The following is a 23,941-nucleotide window of genomic DNA, read 5'->3' as shown; positions in this document are numbered from 1 at the left end:
TGTGGAGAAAAGGGAACCCTCCTGCACTGCTGGTGGGAATGGAAACTGGTACAGCCACTATGGAGAACAGTTTGGAGATACCTTAGAAATCTATACATAGAACTTCCATATGACCCTGCAATCCCACTCTTGGGCATCTATCCGGACAAAACTCTACTTAAAAGAGACATGTGCACCCGCATGTCCATTGCAGCACTATTCACAATAGCCAGGACATGGAAACAACCTAAATGTCCATCAACAGATGATTGGATTCGGAAGATGTGGTATATATACACAATGGAATACTACTCAGCCATAAAAAAGAATGACATAATGCCATTTGCAGCAACATGGATGGAACTAGAGAATCTCATCCTGAGTGAAGTGAGCCAGAAAGACAAAGACAAATACCATATGATATCACTTATAACTGGAATCTAATATCCAGCACAAATGACCATCTCCTCAGAAAAGAAAATCATGGACTTGGAGAAGAGACTTGTGGCTGCCTGATGGGAGGGGGAGGGAGTGGGGGGATTGGGAGCTTGGGCTTATCAGACACAACTTAGAATAGATTTACAAGGAGATCCTGCTGAATAGCATTGAGAACTATGTCTAGATACTCATGTTGCAACAGAAGAAAGGGTGGGAGAAAAAATGGAATTGTAATGTATACATGTAAGGATAACCTGACCCCCTTGCTGTACAGTGGGAAAATAAAAAAATATATTAAAAGAATAAAAAAATAAAATTAAATTAAATTTTTTAAAAAGTACCATTAAAAAAAAAAAAAAAAAAGACATATGCAGCCCTATGTTCATCGCAGCACTATGCACAATAGCCAGGACATGGAAACAACCTAAATGTCCATTGACAGGTGAATGGATTAAGACTATGCGGTACGGGACTTCCCGTGTGGCTCACAACATAACTACTCAGTGTTGCTTCTGCAGTGGCTGTGCCTCGACCCCTGGCCTGGGAATTTCCATATGCCGCAGGTGCGGCCACTTGTTGAAAAAAGAAAAAAAAAAAAAAAAGAATATGTGGTACGTATATACAAGTCAGCCATAAAAAAGCACAAAATAATGTCATTTGCTGCAACATGGATGGAACTAGACTCTCATACTGAGTGAAGTAAGTCTTAAAGAGAAAGGCAAATACCATACGATATCACTTATATGTGGAATCTAAAATAGGAGTTCCCGTCGTGGCGCAGTGGTTAACGAATCCGACTAAGAACCATGAGGTTGTGGGTTCGGTCCCTGCCCTTGCTCAGTGGGTTAACGATCCGGCGTTGCCGTGAGCTGTGGTGTAGGTTGCAGACGCGGCTCGGATCCCGCGTTGCTGTGGCTCTGGCGTAGGCCGGTGGCTACAGCTCCGATTGGACCCCTAGCCTGGGAACCTCCATATGCCGCGGGAGCGGCCCAAGAAATAGCAACAATAACAACAACAACAACAAAAAGACAAAAGACAAAAAAAAATAAAAATAAAAAAAAATAAAATATGGCAAGATCATCCTTACAAAACAGAAACAGATCACGGACATGGAGAGCAGACTTGCGGCTGCCAGGGGGCAGCAGGGAGGGAGTGGGATGGACGGGGAGTTTGGGGTTGGTGGATACAAACTGTAACATTTGGAATGGATGGGCAATGGGGCCCCACAGTATACAGCACAGGGAAATGTGCATGACTGGGTCACTTTGCCGGACAACAGAAATTGAAGAAACGTGAATCAACCTTACTTAAAAAACAAAACAAACAAACAAAAACAAAAAACAGAACAAATGAACAAACAGAAACATAAACAGAGTTATAGATACAGAGGACAAACAAGCGTTTGCTAGAAGGGAGGAGGGAGAAGGGTGGAAAGAGGTGCGGGAGATTAAAAGGTACAAACTTCTAGTTTCAAAATAAATGAGTAACAGGTATGAAATACAATCAATAACCACTTAATAGCTACGTGTGAGGACATACAATAACTAGACTTTTCAAGGTTATCGGGTTGAAATGTATAGAAATACTGAATCGGTATGTTGTGGAAGAGGAGCTGACACACTGCTGTAGGTCAGCTATAGTTCAAAAACAAAGTCATAGAAAAAGAGGGCAGATCTGTGGTTACCAGAGGTGTGTGTGTGGGCCGGGGGCGGGAGGGGCTGGACAAAGGCCTCCCAAACTTCCAAACTTCCGGGTGTGACATAAATAAGTACTAGGGAGGTAATAAACGACATGATAAATAATAACATTGTTGTATTTTATATGTGAACATGGTTAGATGAGTAAACTCTGAGTTCTCTTCACAAGAAAAGAAAAAGTTGTGTTTTGGTTTTTTTTTTTTTCTATTTCTTGAATTCTGTACCTATATGAGATGATGGATGGCTGCTAAACTTATCCTGTGATAATCACTTCAGGATGCATGTAAATCACTGCGCTGTGCACACTGTAAACTTACACGGGGCTGTGTGTCAATTACATCTCAATGGAACTTGAAGACAAAAGGAGACTCTATAAAAAATAATAAAGTTGAAATAAACCTCTGATACCGAAATGAGGAAAGAGAAACCAAAACAAAATAACGCACGCACAACAGAGACAGAGCGAGACAGTGAGAGAGAGACACACAACACACAGGCAAGTTTACAAGTTTTCACCCCACTGTTGTTTCAGTGCTTCTCCTTCATCTTGGAAAACTCAAGTCCTGCACGTGGACAGCCATCACCTAGGCCCTCAGCTACCCGGCTCACCGGCCAACCGGGACATCTTTCTACCCCCCTTCTCCCTGCTTCGCCCCGGAACCCACTGTAGCATCAGCAAAGCCCCTCTATTCTCAAACTCTTCTGAAAGGAAAAAAATTTTTTTTTTATTTTACTTTTTGTGCCCTAAGCAAAGCCTCCCCCTGCTCCTGACAATACTGCTCCCTACACTAGAACTGATTGTCACATAAGGTAAAATTAACATGTAGAATGTATCGTCAAGAGCTATAAGCAGATAATTCAGAAATTTCTTAAAGCAGTAACAGGTATTTTATAAATATGAAGAAAAGACTAGCCATCCCTGAAAAAACCAATTATTTAAAAGGTGGCATTGTGTGACCTTCTTCCCCCTCACCTTATTAAATAAAGAAAAATAAAAACAAAGAGAAACTGAGCCACTGTGGCTGTGCCTGCCACAGATCTCCAGGCAACTTCGCTGGACGTACAGGTATCCCCCACTTCCTGAAAGTTTGCTTTGCACTTACAAAAGACCTATGTTAGTTCCTGTTTGCTAACCCAGAGACACCAGACAAGGATTTTCGCTTTTGCAGAAAAAGGCTAAAGGTAATCACACTGAGCCTTTGTCTTGCAGGGAACAGTTACAGAGGCAGTGGGCACCCTGAGCAGAGAGAGGGGTCCTGCCGTGCTCATTCCGGGGAAGGAGGAGGGACAGGGAGCTGCACTCAGCATCCAGCCACCAGAGCTTCGGACTGTGTTAGCGAACGCCTGTGCTTTATCTGGACTTTGCATTCACTAGCCAGGTGCATCCTAAGGCAGCTGTGTCTTTGCTTGATGACACGTCAGCTTAGGGAAGCTTTCACAGGAAGGTGCTACCTTCAGATAGCAGGTAAAACCTGTAATAGCAATGAAACCAAATGGAAAAGAGTCACCAAGAGCTTATTAAAATCCCCTTTTCCAAGAAAATGGCACCATGGCATAAAGTTAATAAAAAATACTCTGGGAAAGACAATGAGAGGGTCCCAATTTTGTATGACAAGTGCTGGATCGTAATTCCCATGATTTATGCAACAAGGCCCTGTGTTTACAAACACACTAAACAGAAATCCAGGGATGGTTCAGGATTCACTAACAGAATCGAGTGTTCCTTCAACTTAGCAAACAGAATCACTAAATAGAATGGACACGGTCACACTCCATACAAGGCCAGGGTAACGAGAAAACGAGATAACGAAATCTGAACTCCAGTACTGCAGTTTGTTTCCATCAATGCAGAAAAAGCTCTGAGATAAATTTCCCTGTGGGAATGTCCAGCCTCCAGTCGTGACTGCTCCCCTCGGCCCCCTGGCTGCGTGTTGAACCTCACCAGCAAGGCTTCCGACACAGGACGGAACAGGATCTGACCTATATGCACGGTAAGCAGCGACAAGGAGATTTCTACCTACAAATGTCAAATCCTCTATCATTCAATGATAAATGTTCAAAATAAATTTTAAAATAACCCTTGAAAATATATAGTAACATTAAAAAAATAAGAAAAATTTACTACGAATACACAGGGTGTTACTATGGTATTATACCATTATTCCTAGGATAAAGCTAATTTTGTGTCTTGGAAGGAAGGATATAGGCAAAATGAATTTCAGGAGAGCATCTGCTTTGCACTCTCAGGAAAATTACAGAAGAGTGACCAATGGGAATCATCAATAGGATCTTAAGACAAATGATGAGAAAGCATCAAAACATGGAAGCGAAGGTTAATGAAAAAGTCATGAATTTGCGCAGAATTAGAAACAGTACAGACCAGTTGTGCTGTAGAAGGTCACGTCAGTGACACAGAGTTAATCGGAATGGTTCTTCTAGAAGGAACAGTGAGAAAATAAATGAGAGACGATGAAAGATGTGGATATTTGATGACATTGAAAAGCATAAAATGAATGGGACAGAACTGAGGCAGTAAGAAACAAATATTCTGAACCAAAAAAAGACTTTAAAAATGACAGAAAGCTCACCGAACGCCAGGCTAAATTAACAAAAGTTAAAACATTTACACGGAACCTAGCGAAACTAATGACTCCCAAAAGCAAATGGCAGCGTTTTATAAGTACACAGAGAAGAAAGTAACATTTACAAAGAAAAAATTAGGACATGACGAAACGTATCTACAGCATTTAGAGGAGCGAAGGTGGTACCCGAGAATTCTAGACCTGGCTACATTTGTCATATTCTAGCACTCAGCACCCAGATACTCTTATCTGGATACTTTCTCTCTTTTCTTGTAGGAAATCTTTTTGCTTTATAAGCTGGAACCACTTGCAACAACAGCACCAGTGAAGTACAACAAAGGACGCACGGCGCTGACTACCCGCACGCAAACGACAGAGCTGTGACTGACCGCACAGGCCTCCCGTCCGTCCCTCCGCAGCCTCTCTGACCAGGGCTCTTTCCTCCACTCGTCCAGCTCAGGCCCCGAGGGCCCCTCTGCGCCTCCCACCTTCCCGCCTCCGGGCCTCCGCAGTGGCTGTGCCCTCTGCCGGAAGGGTCGTCCCCCGGTTCTCAGTCGGCTCCCCCCTTCGCCTCCCTTGGTCTCTCCCGGGTCCCGCTGGCCCGTCGGCCCCGGCTGCACACTCACACGCCCGCGTGCTCTGCCCTGGCTGTCTCTACAGCATTCACCACCACTGAGCCCAGGGCACCGCGTTACTAACTCACTGTGTTTACTGACTCTGCCCCGCGCTGGTGCACATGCTGCGAGGACAGACAGCCCTTCTGTCCAGGTTCGCCCTTGAAGAGACCAGCGTGGAGGCTCATTTACCCCGTGACAACTGAATGACAGCGTCGGATTAGAACATCGGCCCGGTCTCGCTGCACCGATTCGAACAAGGTGTGGACGCAGGGCCTCACCTTAACCTCACAGGTGGCATTTCTACACGTAGCAGTGTTCTACTTATTTTCCAATAAATTACTGAAAAGGGGGCACAGGAACACAACTTGGAAAAATTACTCACATTCGTGGCCTCAACACAGAGAAAGAGACAATACGTTAGATGAGAGAATAAAACAGAGACACCCCAGAAGGTTGGGAAGGGTCGGAACAAGACCAAATGCAGCTTAAATCAGTGTGGAGTCCTGCGATTAAAATTACAACACGAATCTGCCTTCAGAGGAGCTTTCTCCCCGCTGCACTGCTCACTCTCCTTTGCCGACGGGCTCTGTCTCCTTCACCAACAGCCGGCGTGTCCAGACGTCGGCGCTCAGCCCCGTCCTGCAGCCAGACCCCCGAGAGGCACCCCTCCGTGGGTCCCCGCTGTGGAACGCCGCCCACACGCCTCGGACCCCGCACCGCCCCAGCTCTCCTCCCCGCCTGACGACACGCACCCCTGCGCTCTCAACAGCTCACTGCGCGGCCTGTCACCTCCGGGCCGACGGGTCCAAAAGCAAGCTCGGGGTTTCCCAGCCGCACCCACGCCCGTTCCTCCCGCGGCGCCCCCACACCCGCGAAGCGCTCAGGCCCAACGAGCGGCGACTCGTGACGGACGCCGAGCAGCAGCGCGGCGGGCTCCTCCGCGCACACCCGCCCGTCCTGGGCGCCACATCAGCACCTCTGGCCACCTCTGCCCAGCCTGCGAGCCATCACCGCCTCCGCCCCCCCCTCTCAGCGCAGGGCAAACACGTACGGTGGTCGTGACACTTCCCACCCCACTGCCCGGCTGGTCTCCCTCAGGGCCCCTACGGCAATGTCCGCCTTCAGCTGACCCTATGACGCCCTTCAGGTCCCTGCTCAAAGGTCACCTTATCACACCCCCCTCCCCCGACCTCTCTATATGTGCAATAAGCCAGTAAGTCCCCTTGCTCTACCACCACTCTCTGTCAGCTTATTCTTTCATGTATTTATCACAGGACTCATCATCTGACATATAAATTAAAAAATAATTTTTTAGCTGTCTCCACCATGCCCTTCGATCCCATGAGAACTGAGCTACCCTTGTGCAGTGTATTCCTAGAACCTAGAACAATGCCTGGCATGTAAATGCTGAATAGGTATTTGTCTATTGAATGACAGGTAAGGGGGAAGGACGAGGTGGCGGGGGGGGGGGGGGGGGCAGAGATGGAATGAGAGAGGAAGAAGGAGGGAAAGGAGAAGGTTTAAGATCGACAGGTCTGATCTGACCCCATGTTAAAAAAAAATCTCAGTTTACTCAAAGACTGATAAGGAGAAATGCCCTACAGTTTCTTCAAAAAGCTATTTCTCCCTTGTTATAGATCCATAGCTTCCAAGGGTGATCTGCCCCTCATCTTATCAGGGTCAAGCCATAGCTGGTCCGTCATGTCATGTCATAGCTGCCACCCTCTAAACATGTGTCACTGATGAAGTCTTTGTCCAGAGAATGACAACCAGATCCGGAGGAGGCATGCAGGGAAAGAATCATTTTAAGGGAGTCTGCTTCACTGGGAGTCAGGGCACAGTCCCTCTGTTTCAGGAGCTCTCACATGGCACAGGGAGGACAGCCCTTGTTTTGAGTTGCTACACAAGTCCAAACAACACTAGCAGACAGCGATGAAAGAGAGGCGGTTTAGCTGAGTGAGGAAGTATCTCACGATAACCAGAGCTGCCTGGCATAGCCACCTGCCTCACTGCAGAGCCGCCTTCTGACAACGGATGCGCTCTGCGGCCAGTCACCACCCACCAAAAGGTTGCACTAGTTATTTCTACATCTTAATTTTCACGTAAAACAGCAGTATATTATTTTCTAAAGCAAAGTCCAAGTATCAGTCAAGTGAGCATTGACCAAGATATGGGGTATCTTTGGGGGGAAAAAGAAAACTTTTAAAGGTCCCGGCAATGGATACTATTCCAGATTATCAGTTCATATATTCAGCATTTCTCAACTAGAGATGCACTTTCTTCAAAATTAGGCATAAAATAAGAGAATCTTATAAAATAATAGCAAAAAAATCACTATGTATAGTTCATCATCGGTTCCAGGGGCCTTAAAGATGCTATGTGGCACTGTCTCCACCCCTCTCTCCACTCGAGGAGGTGCTGGCACAGCAAGAGGTACGCGGCAGTCTGCGACCACGATGTCTTGTGACAGTCTCCACAACTAAAGTACACAGAAATGCGTTCCATTAAAAAGGCTACTCTCTGTCTCTACAGCTATTGCTGCCAAACAAAACCGGCTTATATTTGAAGGGTGGGCTGCAGGGACAGTCACTTATGACAGACACTTTGGTACAAAATCTTCATTGCATTGAGGGATGCTGGAGGCAAAGGGGGAGTCTCCGCAGACAAAGAGAACGGAGTTACCACGCTGGCTAAACAAGGTATCAGAAGCACAGCTCTCTCTCTGCAAACAGGAGAATGGAGTCACGACGCTGAGGTGTCAGAAGCACGGCTCTATCTCTGCATCCACAGAACTGGGTGAGGGAAGATGCACGGGGGACGGAAACCACCTCTTCGGGCGTCTCGCTTCCCACCGCCCTCAACAACGACCGCGTCTGCAGTCTTCTGAGGGCTGTAAAGGTTAGACTGAGGTAAGCTGCCCTTAGTCGGGGTTCATCAAATAAGAATATTGATGAGCACAGGACACAACCTCAGAGATGAGAGACAGCAGCTTGGCAAATATCAACAACCCAGGATCTACGACTGCCCACGTCCACTTCTTATCCTCAAACACGGCTTCTTAACCACTCCTGCTGCGCTCCGGCTGATGCCTCCACCCGCTGATTACCACAGCCTGAGGACTACCCAACGGTGAGCTCTGGAAATGTGACACATGCAAGGCCCCAGGAATGGCGAGAAGCCTTAGAGAGATTTAGAGAAACCTTAAGAGTCTATCAGGTTGCTATGGACCGAGGGAATTCTGCCCAGTGTCCAGCAATGGCCCTGGTCATTTTAGAGATTCCTTTCCTCAGATAAACAAAAAGAAAGGACTCTGTCTGCATACGTGATCCTGTTAATGGTACTTCAGTTTATATCTTATGACAAAGAGTCATCTCTCACCTACGTTTGCATCAGACACGATTCCGATGAATTATTTTCAATATTCAATCCACACTTTAAGATCTTTATCTATAAGCATGATATATAATTAGGATTCTATTTCATATGTGATTAAAGAATTAGAAGTTTGCAGCATTAAACATGGTATGCTAAAAGGCCTTTAAATTTGCTGTCTCTTAAGTTGGACATCAAGTGTTTCCTGTGGACAGGAAAACAGTGCCTTTGATATTCTAAAAGTACTGAAGACTGCCAGGTGATCAACTCATGAAGAGTCACCTTCCGTTCTTCTTGCAGAAGGTGCCTGCACTCAAAGGCAGGGCTGGCCAGGCAGCAGGCATGGCAGGCGACGAAGCCTGAGCAACCCGATGCCACACGGGAACTCAGAGTCAGTGCCACCTGATCTTAGGGCTTTTCAAGAGCAGCCAGAAATCCAATCTGAATTCTAATGGAGAACTCCACAAGCACGTGCTGGCCGGAGAGCTATGTCCGCTGGCTGCTCGCCGTTGGAGGTCTCGGGTTTGCAACCCCACTCCCTGTGGACTTCATGCCACACAAACGAAAACCACCGCCTGAGTGAAACTCTAAAGAAGGCACTCAGTCTTGCCATTATTTCCTAACACTTTAACATGTTAGAGCACTGAAAATATACCAAATAATATATTTCCTATATTGTGGTAACAAAAATTCTATTCCCATTACTTACCCTGCTGACTTCCTTAGGAGCCGATTCATCTGGAGATGCAGAAGGAAGGAAGAAAAAACACAATTAGAAATGGAGTAGTTTCTGAAATAGAGAGCATGTCATTCGCTCTCAATAGACTCAGAGGTTACATGCCATGCTGCCTCTTCTGAAATCTAAGAATTTGGTTTTAAAACTGTAAAGTAAAAGTTAAACATAGGAAATTTAGAGCTGGATGTACATTATTAATTTTGGAGGGAAATGAAATAACACGGCAGCTTGCTAGTCATTTGCAAGATGACCTTTGTAGAGATTCTAAAATAGCAGTTTCTGCAAATATGGCGACACTGTGGTTTATCAAATATACGTACCTAGAAGAGGGTTTGTAATATTTGCAATATTCGAAATGAAAACAGTCACACAAATATCTCAAATAGTCATTAACGTCTGTGCTGTGAGGGTAATTTCCAGAATTTCTAATTTGCTGAAATAAGACATAGGTCTGCAAGGCCCCCTGGTGAGAGCGTGAAACCTACCTATTAAGAGTACTTTTCAGTACCACGGACCCCAGGGTGGTGGGGCTGTTTGTACAAGCATGTTGCACTGTTTACTGGTGAAAGGAGACTGATGGATTTACCTGAGCTAGGTGAATATCAATATCTGAAGGGTTCTCCCGCGTGCGAGGTGGCTACATGGCAAGATTACGCCTGTGTAACCAGCAGGGTACAAGAAACCAACGGGCCACATCTGGTCCGCTGGTTGTGAGTACCTGGTAACTGGTTTTGACCCAGAGAAATGTGTTGATGTGGCCGTTCCAGAGGAAGGGTGACTGGAGCTGGGCCTCCCCAGGCCACTCCCTGGGAGGGCAGCCTTTCATTCGATGCTGCTGCTACTACTGCACGTCTTGCTTAGCAATCAAACCCCAACCACCCCCATCAGTGCACACTTAACATGCGAAATTTCTTATGTATTCTACATCACGCCAAAGCACAGCCTCACCCATCTTACCGCTGACAAAAACATGTCCCCCAAGTCCGGAAAGGGTGTGATTCTTCTTTCTCCTCAATATTCTTGTTAACGAAGCCACTGAATCCTGTTATTTCCTCTTTTTTTTTTTTTTTAACCTTTCTCAGATTTACTGCGTACCCTCCATTTCCACAAATAACACCAAGTCCAGTCCCAAATCACCAAACAACCAGTAGTTTCTAAGCTGGTCCCTGAATCCAACACCTGCCCTGACAATCACGCCTACACACTCACACACACACACAGAGGCACACACACAGAGGCACACACACACACACACACACACACACAGAGGCGCACACACACACACACACACAGAGGCACACACACACACACACACACATACACAGAGGCACACACACACACAGAGGCACACATGCACACCCACTTACCCACCCAGTATATCTTTCAAGAATATCCCATCCATCATGACTTTGGATGCTTCAGAGTCTAAAGTAAATTAGTCTTCAAAGCTTTCTGCATTTTGACTTTACCTGTGAACTTCTAAAAAATTATCCAGCTCGGAACTATCAGACAGGAGCTATTCAATAAACGGTCCCTTTTTCGTATTATTCTATTAATACATACTTGCTCATACTTTTTTTAATAATTGTTACATAATGTTTTGAGTATTGCACCTGATTTCCCTAAGGCAGTAACCATGTTATAGGAAAAAATATTTACTTTATCTTATACACTGAAATAACATCATGGAAATAACTACTAACCTCTCATTCTTTTCTAAACCTTCCTGAAGACATGACCATTTGATTTAATCATTACAACAAATTTATTAACAGATTAAAAAGTTGCAGAAGCTTCTACGTTTATACTTTTCAAAAGTTTTTAACCTCAGAAACTCATGAGCAGGCACGAAAAGTCAAGGTGGGTAAAAACAGACGCAATGGGCAGCAGCGGCTGTGTGAGCAGGAGTGCCGTGTGCACTGCGGGACTGCCCGGGGTCTCCAAGCTGTGGCCTCTGCAGCCTCTCTCTCTCCAGTCATCACTATGTCTAGGAAGTCAATTCAAAGGAAGGAGAGCTCGAATTTCCAGAAACCTGTAAATAAATGTTCCTTTTTTCTTTAGTTTTGCTGAGTGCTTCTCACACTTCAGTACACATAAAATACTCTACTGATACTCTACTGATTGGTATTTATAAAAACCAACTTTTTAAATTCTTTATGGACAGTTTAAAGTATTTGAAAGAAAAATGTTACCTATAACTTAATTTTTGGATTTTCCACCATATACGCAGATTTAGAAATGTATCCTCTATCTATGCCTCCAACTTAAAAGTCAAATGATTTTTGTTAAATGAATGTCAAGTCCATTACATTTAGGGAACATGGCATTGATTAGGAAATTCATGAGCCTAGTGAGTTTGTTAGGATCAGGGAAGCTGGCTTCCTATTTCCTATACTTGGAATTTTCATTTTGTTGAACTCTCCTGCCCAAGGAGAATTTAATGTGGAAGACAATTCATTCACTTTCTTTCCCATGGGGGCGGGGGGTGGTGGACGGGAGGAATGCATTCAAGACACAGTACAGCCAGTGGCTCAGAACATGGACCGTGAAGCCCATACAGGCAGTCACCTGCTGTTGCACTTTGGGCGAGGTGTCCTACTTCTTTTACCATTTTCTAAGTCCGAAGTGAAACAACATCCTGTCAATATAATTTGATACTGCAAAGTAAATTTTTCCACATCGTCATTTTCAAAGTAACAGGTTAAGAACCACAACTTAGACCTTAGAGTCTTAAGAACTCACAGCTCTGGAATTTCTCTGTCCGCGTCCAACAAGCACTCATGACTGAGCTGCTGGAACAGCATTTCACGTGGTTCAGGAATGAAGCGCACTTAAAAATGAAAGGACAGGGAATCACAGGAAAGAAGGAAATTGCCATGGATGCCAGGTTTTGAGTCATTCGTGAGCATCAAATTAGCAACAAAAATGTTCAAAACAGCAGAAACTAATTTTTATGTGGCATCAGGGTCTGTAAACATTTGTTTATTCAACAAATATATATTATGGATCCACTATGTGCCAGGCGTTTATCCTAGTTCTCACGGAACTTAATTTCTAGTGGGATGAATAAACCAGGAATTTTTTTAAAGTAATTTCAAAAAGGGAATACTGATGATTGTCAGAGAAATTTTTTTAAAAGGAAAAAACGTCTTCAATCGAAACATCATTTTAATAATCTTTTAAAGTTTTAAGAAGAAAAGCTCATGCAACAAAACTATCCCCTAGAGGATTTCCTCATAACGGCACCTTTCAGTAAGCACTTAATTTTGAATATTTTATAAATCTTTATAACTGTGCATGTGTATACCTTGCTTTCTGTGATCACTTTCAATATGTCTTATATGAAATGGGGTTTCAGGAATGAATCCAAATATATAAGCAGAACCTAAAGGAATTCACAGTATGATGATCGATTTAAACTTCCGAGCCTGTTTGTAATACTCTTATTTACCCTGCTGTTTAGGTTTTAGGTAAGATCTCCAGAAACAGAGAGTAGACAAAAATGTTCATTGCAGCCCTCTATACAATAGCCAAGACATGGAAGCAACCTAAGTGTCCATCGACAGAGGAGTGGATCCAGAAGATGTGGTCCATACACACACTGGAATATTACTCGCAGCCATAAAAAAGAATGGAACAATTCCTCATCCACGTTGCTGTATTTGCAGCAACATGGACGGACCTAGAGATTCTCAGACCAAGTGGAGTTACTCAGAGAGTGAAAGACAAACATCATAAGAGATCATTCCTATAAGGAATCTAAAAAAAGGATACAAATGAACTTATTTGCAGAACAGAAACAGACTCACAGACTTTGCAAAACTTATGGTTTCCAAAGAGGACAGGCTGCAGGGAGTGAGGGTGGAGTGGGGATTTGGGGTGGAAATGTTCCAAGATTAGGTCGTGATGACGACTGTACAACTAAAAATCTAATAAAATTCACTGAACTTTAAAAAATTCCACTAAAACTCATATTCTTTAGAATCACTAAGAAATCACCAAATACTCTTACTATTTGATCTGTAAAAACTATAGAAAAAAGTAAACGCCATGAAAGAAAAACAAAATATGAAAAAGAGAAAAAATTAGAATAACTAAGTTTAATTACTATAGGAGATCTAAAAATGATCCATTTTAAATTAAGCATTAAAGATTGACTCCTATAATCCTTAAGTATTTTTCCTTTGTTGATAGTTTAAAATCTTCCCACTATAAAGAAGAATTTGAGAAGGCTTATGGTAAAAAATACAGATGCAACAAGACCCAAAACTGCAGCCGCTAAAAGTGATGATGAAGGTTTATATTTATTTATTGACATGAAAAGTTGTCCATGATTAGGTTAAATTAAAAAGAGTAAGAGAAAATCAAAATTACCATATGAACTTATGTTAACTAAAATATATATATGTATTTAATCTACAAATGTGTGTAAACACACACACCTTTTATAAATTATACACACACACAAGTTGGTTTCAACTATAAATTTTTTTTTGCAGTATATCACATTACCTGACATGTCTGAAATTTAAAATTGAATCGTAATGACAGTAATAATGATACAAATAAAAATAAGTTGGAAAACGTGTTGCAAAAGTTTCTCACTGTCCACAAATCTTTACTTTTGAAAATGTGTTTTGTCACTATTGTCTAACAGCCTAATGACTACAAACTTAATTTGCACATCTTTGAACTTCTAATCTAAAACTGTTCAAAGGAAAAATTAAAGCAGAGGCTTCATTAAGTTTCTGGGACGTGAGGTCACATTCGTTCCACTTACCCTGCAGGACGCTGCAAATGTCCAGTACCCAGAGAACGTTTAGAACACTGGCTCCTTTTTTTTGTTTCTGTGTATACTGAAAACGGTATCACTTTTAAAGAGTCTCCCTTTATTTAAAAAAAAAAAAAATCACCAACACCTGCAGAAAGGAGAAGGCTATGTGTAGTCCTCCTTCTGCCTGAGCCCAGCTGCAGCCCAGGAAGGACGCGCCCTCGGGGCCCGAGTCTGCCCAGGCCAGGGGAGCAGAGGGGAGCAGGGAGAGGACAGCGGAGCCTGAGAGAGAGGACGGTCCTACATGAAGTACGGCATGTCAGAGAATGGATGTGTGCAGGTGTATTGGACCTGTGGTCTCTCATTATTGATACCACCAGGGAAATAAAATGGAGAAACCAGGCAAATAATGTGCTGAGGTACCAGCGAAAAACATGAGAACCGAAAGGCAAATTTAATTATCTGCAATTTTCAGCATATTGTCTCTTTCTCGTTACTACAGTCCCACTGCTTCAACCTTTCTGGTATCTGTGAAGAAGTAATGACTTGTAGATAATTCTGCATTAAGACTTTCTACTAATTTAAAAGTAGCAGAAGCTTATAACAATGAATCATTGAACACTCATTCTCCTTTGAAGTCTGATATGGGTGACATGAGTTATAGTTTTAAAATAATATCCCACTTTTTCTCACAAAGGATTAGTGCAACGGAAATTGCCTTCCAGTCATAAACAACCAGAAAATCAGGCAAAATACATGAAACAGAGGTTTTTAGACACTGGCTGCCAGGCAGCAAAAGATGGTAACCCCAAAGATAAAATATTTGAAAAAAAAAAAAAAGCCAATGCTTTTCAGGATAACAGTTTACAGCAAATTAAGAATTTAGGGGGATTTCTTTTTTTAACCTGATAAAGAGCATTTACGAAAAATCTACAGGTACTACCAAAACGAATGGTGAAAGGTTAAGTGCGTCTACCGCCTCTAAGATGGGGAACAAGGCAAGAATTCTGTTCTCACCATTCTTATTAAACATTATACCAAGTTTTCTAGCCAGAAAAATAAGACAAACAAGTGTGTGTGTGTTATATAGTTTATATTATATATTAAATATTATATATGGTAAACAGATCAGAAAGGAAAAAATAAGCCTTTATGCACAGATTACATGGTAACCTAAGCAGACAGTCCTAAGGAATCTGTGAAACAAAACAAAGAGCACACACACGTGCACACACACACACTACTGGAATGACTAAGTCAATTTAGTAAGGTCAAAGGATGCAAGATCAGAGAGGTTTAAATCCTAAATAGAGAAATACACCCTGTTATGTAAGACAAATGACCCAGAAAAGCCAATTCGATTTTGAAAAATAAGTTGTAGATATTAAACTATATCCCAAGGCTCCCCATAAGGTTGCATTAATCAAAACTGGATGGTACTTTCTGCCACATCCTGCAGCATTTAATCTCTTATCTTTTGATAACAGAGGTGCTAATAGGTGTGAGTAGACATCTCACTGTGGTTTCTATTTGCACTTCTCAGATTATTAGCCATGTTGACGTTGCACACTGTCAATCCACATGAATTTGTCAATTACACCTCAAGAAAGCTGGCAACAAAAATAAAATAGTGTGATGGCATTAACCTAATGATACATATGCAGATAGTGAACCAAAATAGAGACTCCATAGAAAACATATAGGCATATGTGATTTTTCAACAAAGGTACCAAACTTATTCACTGGAGAAAGAATAATGATTTTTTTAACAAATGTTGCTGGAATAAATGGATATTCATATGGAAAAACAAAACAAAAATCTTGACCATTATCTCACATCACACATAAAAATTAATGTCAAGTTAATCACAGACCTATACATAAGGGTGAAACCTATAAAACAAAGAGAAAATCTTAAGTACACTTCTTGGACTAGGAAAAAAACTATAAAGAAAAAAAATCATAAAACAGATTTTATCAAAATTAAACACACTAGCTCTTTCAAAGACACTGTTAAGAAAACAAAATGAACAGCCAAAGACTGGGAGATACATAGTATTCTACATCTAATAAAGGACGTGTATGCAGAATACACAAAGTAACATTACTATTCAATATTAAGATGACAAGTATCCTCAATTTAAACATGGACAAAATATTTGAATAGATGCTTCACTAAAGAAGATATTTAAGTGGCAAATAAACTCATGGATGAAATTACTCAACATCTTCAGTTATTTGGGAAATGCAAACTATAACTGCAGTGAGATACCACCACACACCCATTAGAATGGTAAAGCTAAAAAAAAAAAAAAAAAAAGAATGTGAAGTAACTGGAAACTTATGAATTGCTCAAAGTGTTGTATCTCCAAATAATGGAATATTACTAGCAACAGAAATGAGCAAAAGACTGATCCACACCACAACACAGGCAAATCTGGAAAGCTGTGTGCTAAGTAAGAGAAACCAGACACAAATGCTACATACTGTATGGTTCCATTTATATGAAATCCCTTAAACAGAACCAAAAGCAGGTAAGAGGTTGCCAGAGACCAAAGAGGGATGAGGGAGGGGATAAGCTGTAAAGAGGCACAGGGGCTTTCTGGGATGACAGAAATGTTACTGTGACGTGGTTGTATACGTGCATGAAAACTCTCTGACCTATATTCTTAAAACTGATCATCTTTACTGAATGTATTTGTACCTTAAAGCTGACTGAACAAAAAAATTATGACTGGAGGAGACTGTCTTTCTTTCACTGTATGTTTGTGCCTCCTTTGTCATAGATTACCTGACTACAAGTGCTTGGGTTTATTTCTGGGCTCTGTCTCATTCCACTGATGCATATTTCTGTTTTGGTGCCAGTATCCTACTGTTTCGGTTACTGCAGTTTTATAGTACAGTCTGAAGTCAGGGAGCTTGATTCCTCCAGCTCCAATTTTCTTCTGTCATATTGCTTTGGCTATTATGTTTTGGGTCTCTTGTGTTTCCATACAAATTTTAAAATATTTTGTTCTAGTTCTGTGAAGAATGACATTGGTAACTTGATAGGGGTTGCATGGAATTTGTAGATTGCCTTGAGTAGTATAGTCATTTTGACAATATTGATAAGTGGTGCTGGCACAATGGGACGGCTACATGTAAAATGATGAATTTAGAAGATCCTCTAACACCAACTCCAAAAAAAGCTCAACATGGATTAAGGACCTAAACATAAGGCCAGATACTATAAAACTCCTAGAGGAAAACATAGGTAGAACACTCTCTGACATCAATCACAGCAATATCTTATTTGATCCACCTCCTAAAATAATAAAAATAAAAACAAAAATAAGCCAGTGGGACCTAATGCAATAATGCCATTTGTTGCCATTTGTAGCAACGGGGGATGGACCTTGAGATTATTACTAAGTAAAGTAAGTCAGAAAGAGAAAGACAAATATCATGTATCACTTATGTGTGGAATCTATTAAAACTGATACAAAAGAAGTTATCTATAAAAGAGAAACAAACATTTCAAAATCTGTGAGTTTTGAGACGGTGGAAATACCATATACACACAACAGTATAAAATAGACGATTAACAAGAAGCTACCGCATTGCACAGGAAATCTACTCAATAATATGTAATAACTTATATGGGAAAAAATAATATACATATTTATATGCATAACTGGTTCACTTTGCCGTACACCTGAAACTAATACAACACTGTAAGTTAACTATACTCCAATAAAATGAGAAATAAATATGACTTGCCCTTGGGCTTTAGCTAATTATGAAGCAAGTGCTAGGATTTCTTTTTGCTTGTGTTTTGGCTGAGAGCCCAAAAGTTCCTGGGCCAGGGATTGAACCTGAGCCATAGCAGTAACCAGAACCACAGCAGTGACAACATGGGACCCTTAACCTGCTGAGCCATGAAGGAACTCTTGGCTTGTGTTTCCATTCAAGATGCCATCTTCCGGAACGTCCTCCTGGCCCTGCGCTTCAGTGCTGGCTGGGAAACGATTCAGCGTGTCCTGCACTCCCTCGGTTCTTCCCTCTGTCACCAACCTCCAAGTCATCCCCTGTATTTACTGAAAATCTGCAACCTGACCCACATCATCCCTTTCCCTCACCTGCCCCAAATCTGTTGTGGGGCTTCACTCTCCACACCGAGAACGTGGGCAGGGGCTGGGGGTGGGAGGCAAGCACCCCAAGGGAGTCAGAGCTGCTCCAGCCCTGGGTCACTGGGAACTCAATGTGGGTTTCAGGCAAGACTTCGGGGGCTGATGACACCAGAAAGAGTGCACAGGGGGGCCCGGCAAGCAGGCGAGAGCCCCCATCCCAGAACACCGTGGATCAATAGGCCCCTGGACTCTGTCAGCCCGTGAAGCCTAAGCAGTGGTCTCAACAGACCCCAGGAGGACCGTGTTAAAAGGTCAAAGGCTGGCTCACCATAGCTGCCCTGTTTCCTGAGTTTCCCGTGAGCCCCACTGTCTGACGGAAGAAAGAAGCTTTAGGAAGAAGCAGTCCAAAGCTGGAACTCTTACACAGCCACTTTGGAAAAGAGTTTGATAGCTTCTAAAATGCTGGTCCTACGTATGTACCTAAGACTAAGTATGGAGAATACCAAGTGTCCCAAAGAGACCAAGCTCATACAGAAAAAGTAGGTTTTATTTTATTATTATTATTATTATTTTGATTTTTTAGGGCCACAACCATGGCATATGGAGGTTCCCAGGCTAGGGGTCTAGTTGGAGCTACAGCTGCCGGCCTACACCACAGCCACAACAACTCGGGATCCGAGCCATGTCTGTGACCTACACCACAGCTCACAGCAATGCCAGATTCTTAATGTACTGAGTGAGGCCAGGGATTGAACCTGCATCCTCATGGATCCTAGTCAGATTCATTTCCACTGTGCCACAATGGGAACTCCTTGATTTTAAAGTAGAAGTAACTAAGACCTTTAATTGCTGAGATGATATGTTTTCTATCGATAGGAAATTTAATCCATGAGCATAAAATCAGATAAAGAAAATAAAATTATATGTTCTTTTGCATATCCAAATCCATCTTGCCGTTCTACTTACACAAATAAGGCTAAAATATTGTCATGAAATTCACTATCCTTCAGCATCCATTAATTATAATCAATTATAAATATGAATTAAACATTTTGCAGAAAAGGGTGAATTAACAAAAATATTGTGTCTGTAGTTCTCTGGAAATTGATAAGAGAACTAATAACAGAATAATTCTAGAGTCCTATCAATTAGAGATCAATAGAGAAAACATAACCAAGGGAGAAATAATCATTTAGAATATTACTTTGGAAATGTGAGAAGATAGACAGCCACTAAATAGGGACAAGAGGTCACATACCTAAATTAAGATGCATTAGAGGTACAAACTATTAGGTATAAAATAAGCTTCAAGGATATACTGTAAACATGGAGACTATAACCAATGGTTTGTGACAACTATAAATGGAGTATAATTTTAAAATTGTGAATCACTATATTGTACGATAATACTTCAATAAAAATAATAAAATGCATTAGAGACCAGTAATAGGATGTCTTTCTATTACCACCAATAAAAACCAACCAAACATAGCTATAGTCGTATTAAATATCTGGAATTTAAAAATAAACAACAGCATTATTTATCTGAAACAAATGACTGACTATTCTTCATCTCTACTCTGACCGCAACAGACTTGAGTCTCTAAGCAAACTAGCCATGGTTCTGCGGCACAGGTGCAGCCACAAGAACAGTTTCTAGGGGCTTCAAATCAACATCTTACAGACAGGCAGTGCCATTTACTTGTTATCAGAAGTTCTACAGGGTTTGCTGCTGAAAGTTGCCGTCTAAATGTTGGTGCTTATGTCGCTCACTAGTTTCCAAACTTTTTCTAACAAGGCAGGTTTTCACTTCCAAATAAAACTACACGGAATAACCCAATATGTGAAACAGAATAAAAGAAATACAGTGGCAGATATCATAGTTTCATGTCTGTTGAGACCCCCTTCCTGTTTTGCACAGGCTGGAAGCTGAAAAACACACTGTCAGGTTTCCTCGCATGTCAGCAGACGCACTGTTATGGTGGGAATGAGTGCACAACGGACTTCAGTGAGAGACAGACAGGCTGGGAGGGTCCCCTTTCCTGGGGACCATCAAAGCAGAGACACTCTGGGTCCATAACCACCAGATTCCTGCCTCTCTGGGCCTCCTAGGGCCAAGGGAGCACTTTTTCCGGTCCCAGCTGAGGAGGTGAAACTCTGCAGCCAGCCAGTCTCAGTCAGTCCCCCTGGAACCAACCTCCCCTGGCCTTGGGTGATTTTTAAGTTCCCCAATTCATTTCTTTCTGATTAAGCTAGCTAATATTGGTTTCTATAATCTATAATCAAACCTTAATTAATATGCATTTTATTAGTAAGCAAAATTCTGTTAAATTAGTGTCAAAATTAAAAATTATTATTTTATTGCCTGTCTTCCCTCCACTCACACTACAATGAGCGTTCAGTGAGGGCAAAAATACCTCCTGTAGAATATTTTGGGTCTTCAGTGCCTAGGGCTGTTTCTGATACGTGGACGATTCAGTAAACATCTGCGGAATGAATGACTGGATAAAATAATAACTACTTGATCGTATTTATCCATGACTCTAAAGTTACTGATGATATTTATTCAATGCCCGCTATGTTCTTGGCCTGAAAATATCAAAAGGTATATACAATCTTTCATCAATGAACTGAACACATTTAATTCAATAATTTGATATCTACCACAGCACCAAAAGTATAAAATAAAACCAAAAGCTTACATAATAGACCTGAAGCCACTATTATACTGAATATAAAATTAAAACAACTGTCTGATACAGGTAAAAAAATTCATCCATGTGACATCATAAACTCTTCTAATTTACTAGAAAGTATTTTCATAAAAATATTGATACGATGATAGTTAAAAATGAGTGAACAAATCAAATGAATGTTTCAAAATATAAAACCACTCAACCATACACTTCAGAGGTTCAAGGCTGCAGAAATGGGAACACAGATCTTGTGATTAAAAACAACGTGGAGGGAGTTCCCGTCGTGGTGCAGTGGTTAACAAATCCGACTAGGAACCATGGGGTTGCGGGTTCGGTCCCTGCCCTTGCTCAGTGGGTTAACGATCCGGCGTTGCTGTGAGCTGTGGTGTAGGTTGCAGACGCGGCTCGGATCCCGCGTTGCTGTGGCTCTGGCGTAGGCCGGTGGCTACAGCTCCGATTCAACCCCTAGCCTGGGAACCTCCATATGCCGCGGGAGCGGCCCAAGAAATAGCAACAACAACAACAACAACAACAACAACAAAAGACAAAAAAAAAACAAAACAAAACAAAAAAAACAAAACAAAAAAAAACATGGAGGAACCCTCCTGCACTGTTGGTGGGAATGTAAGCTGGTACAACCACTATGGAAAACAGTATGGAGTTATCTTAGAAAACTATGCACAGAACTACCATACGACCTGGCAATCCCACTCTTGGGCATATATCTGGACAAAACGTTCCTTGAAAAAGACACATGCCCCCTGATGTTCATTGCAGAACTATTCACAACAGCCAAGACATGGAAACAGCCTAAATGTCCACAGACAGATGATTAGATTAGGAAGATGTGGTGTATATATATACACAATGGAATCCTACTCAACCATAAAAACCACAAAATAATGCCGTTTGCAGCAACATGGATGGAACTAGAGACTCTCATACTAAGTGAAGTAAGTCAGAAAGAGAAAGACAAATGCCATATGATATCACTTATATCTGGAATCTAACATATGGCACAAATGAACCTCTCCACAGAAAAGAAATCATGGACTTGGAGAATAGGCTTGTGGTTGCCAAGGGGAGGGGGGAGGGAGTGGGATGGATGGGGAACTTGGGGCTAACAGATGCAAACTACTGCTTTTGGAATGGATAGGCAATGCGATCCTGCTGTGTAGCACTGGGAACTATGTCTGGTCACTCGTGATGGAGACTGATAATGGGAGAAAAAAGAATGTACACATGTATGTGGAACTGGGTCACCATGCTGTACAGCAGGAAACTGACAGAACACTCTAAACCAGCTATAACGAAAAAAATAAAAATCATTATGTAAAAAAAAATAAAAATTACAATAGAAAGCCTAAAAAATAAATAAATAAATAACATGGAGGATTGAGCCCAAAATGGCAACTAAAATTATGATCATTTTCTTTATCGCCACCTTCGAATGCAAGTACGTTTACTAATGATATAGGCAGAAGAAAAAAATGGCAAAGGAATTTGGTAGGTGGTTTTATTTTAACACTATGATAATAAAATACTAAATCCTGGGAGTTCCATGGCTCAGCGGTTAATGGAATGACTAGCATCCATGAGGATGAGGGTTCAATCCCCGGCCTCACTCGGTGGGTTAAGGATCCAGTAGTGCTGTGAGCTGTGGTGTAGGTCACAGACATGGCTCAGATCTCACCTTGCTGTGGCTGTGATGTAGGCCAGCTGTTGCAGCTCTGATTCTACCCCTAGCCTCAAACTTCCCTATGCCACACTTGAGGCCCTAAAAAGGAAAATAAAATTAAAATAAAATAAAATACTAAATCCTGATATTTGTAGACAAATAAATTAAATTCATACAAAACAACATCTCCCCAGGATTTTATGAGGAAATGAAAAGATTTTATTTCCTGTTAGATTATTACTCTCATTTCATTCTACTGTTATCCTCAAGAGTGAATGAAAATGGCTACAACACAACCATTTCTTTCAAACTTCTAGTCATCTTTAATCATCACACTCTTGGGCAAATAAGGAGAAACTAAGTACAGATCAGCTGACTACGCTTGGAACAAAAGAAAAGTATCTCACATGTCCATGTTTATTTGACACAATTTAGAGAGCTTCTAAATTGTCTACCTTATTTTACTTGGAATCATCTCTAGCACGTGAAGCTTCTTAAAAGCTAAGGTGGGACATGACCATCCTGGGGGGGCAGGGGCCACCCCTTCTCCCAGGTTATGGCAGGTGCTTAAAAACGGCTACCAACTGTTGAAAAGCGTGTGGCTGGCAGTGGTCTGGAGATGCACATGGCTGGCAGTTGGAGGAGGTACAAACTCTTATGAACACAGACCGTCGTAACGGCAGCGGGAGTGAGGACCCATGAACACTGAGCGGCACGGCCAGCAGGCACCCTGACACAGGTCCAAGATAAGCACCAGGAATTCTCCCAGCTCCACACACCCCAGCGTCTCGCGCGCTCTCCAGAGCCACGGTGTCCCCTCCCCAGACATTTAGTCATTTCTAACTTCCCTGCCTAGTGTGTGTTGGAGAAGCATTTCCAAAACTTGTTTGAATTATTTTACTTTTACGATCCTTGTAAAAATAAATGCCATCTCCTTACAGATTGGTTACAATAATGCTAAAAGATTCGGGGACCTCAATGTTCTCGGCAAAAAGGTCTAAATACATAAATTATTTTGGAAAATACGAAATACCACAAAAAAGCATATAACAAGTTAAAGCAAAAGAAAACGTTAATGGGTAAAATTAAGTTTATATAGTCCAGTATTTCGACATCTATTTGGAATGGTTCGACTAATCTTTCTTAGGCCTGTACACAAATTTTTATATCTATGGGATTATGATAGGTACACTGCAAATATCTGAGGAAATCATAATATTCTAATGCCTTGAAGCTATGTTTATAAACACAAACTTTTATTACAGA

The 23,941-nt window shown here is 41.8% G+C and overlaps 1 protein-coding gene across 1 annotated transcript in view; it reads right to left on the bottom strand.

Annotated features, from left to right (window-relative positions):
- The window catches only part of PDE10A (phosphodiesterase 10A), a 273,819-nt gene that overhangs the window by 99,705 nt on the left and 150,173 nt on the right, over positions 1-23,941 (bottom strand). The window contains 1 exon segment of the mRNA XM_021071805.1: positions 9,395-9,423. Coding sequence (XP_020927464.1) covers positions 9,395-9,423 — 29 coding nt within the window.

Source organism: Sus scrofa, chromosome 1 (assembly GCF_000003025.6).
Source record: "Sus scrofa isolate TJ Tabasco breed Duroc chromosome 1, Sscrofa11.1, whole genome shotgun sequence".
Lineage (NCBI taxonomy): Eukaryota > Metazoa > Chordata > Mammalia > Artiodactyla > Suidae > Sus > Sus scrofa.
Note: the sequence above shows the minus strand (reverse complement) of the source record. Positions and strands in the feature narration are given on the sequence as shown.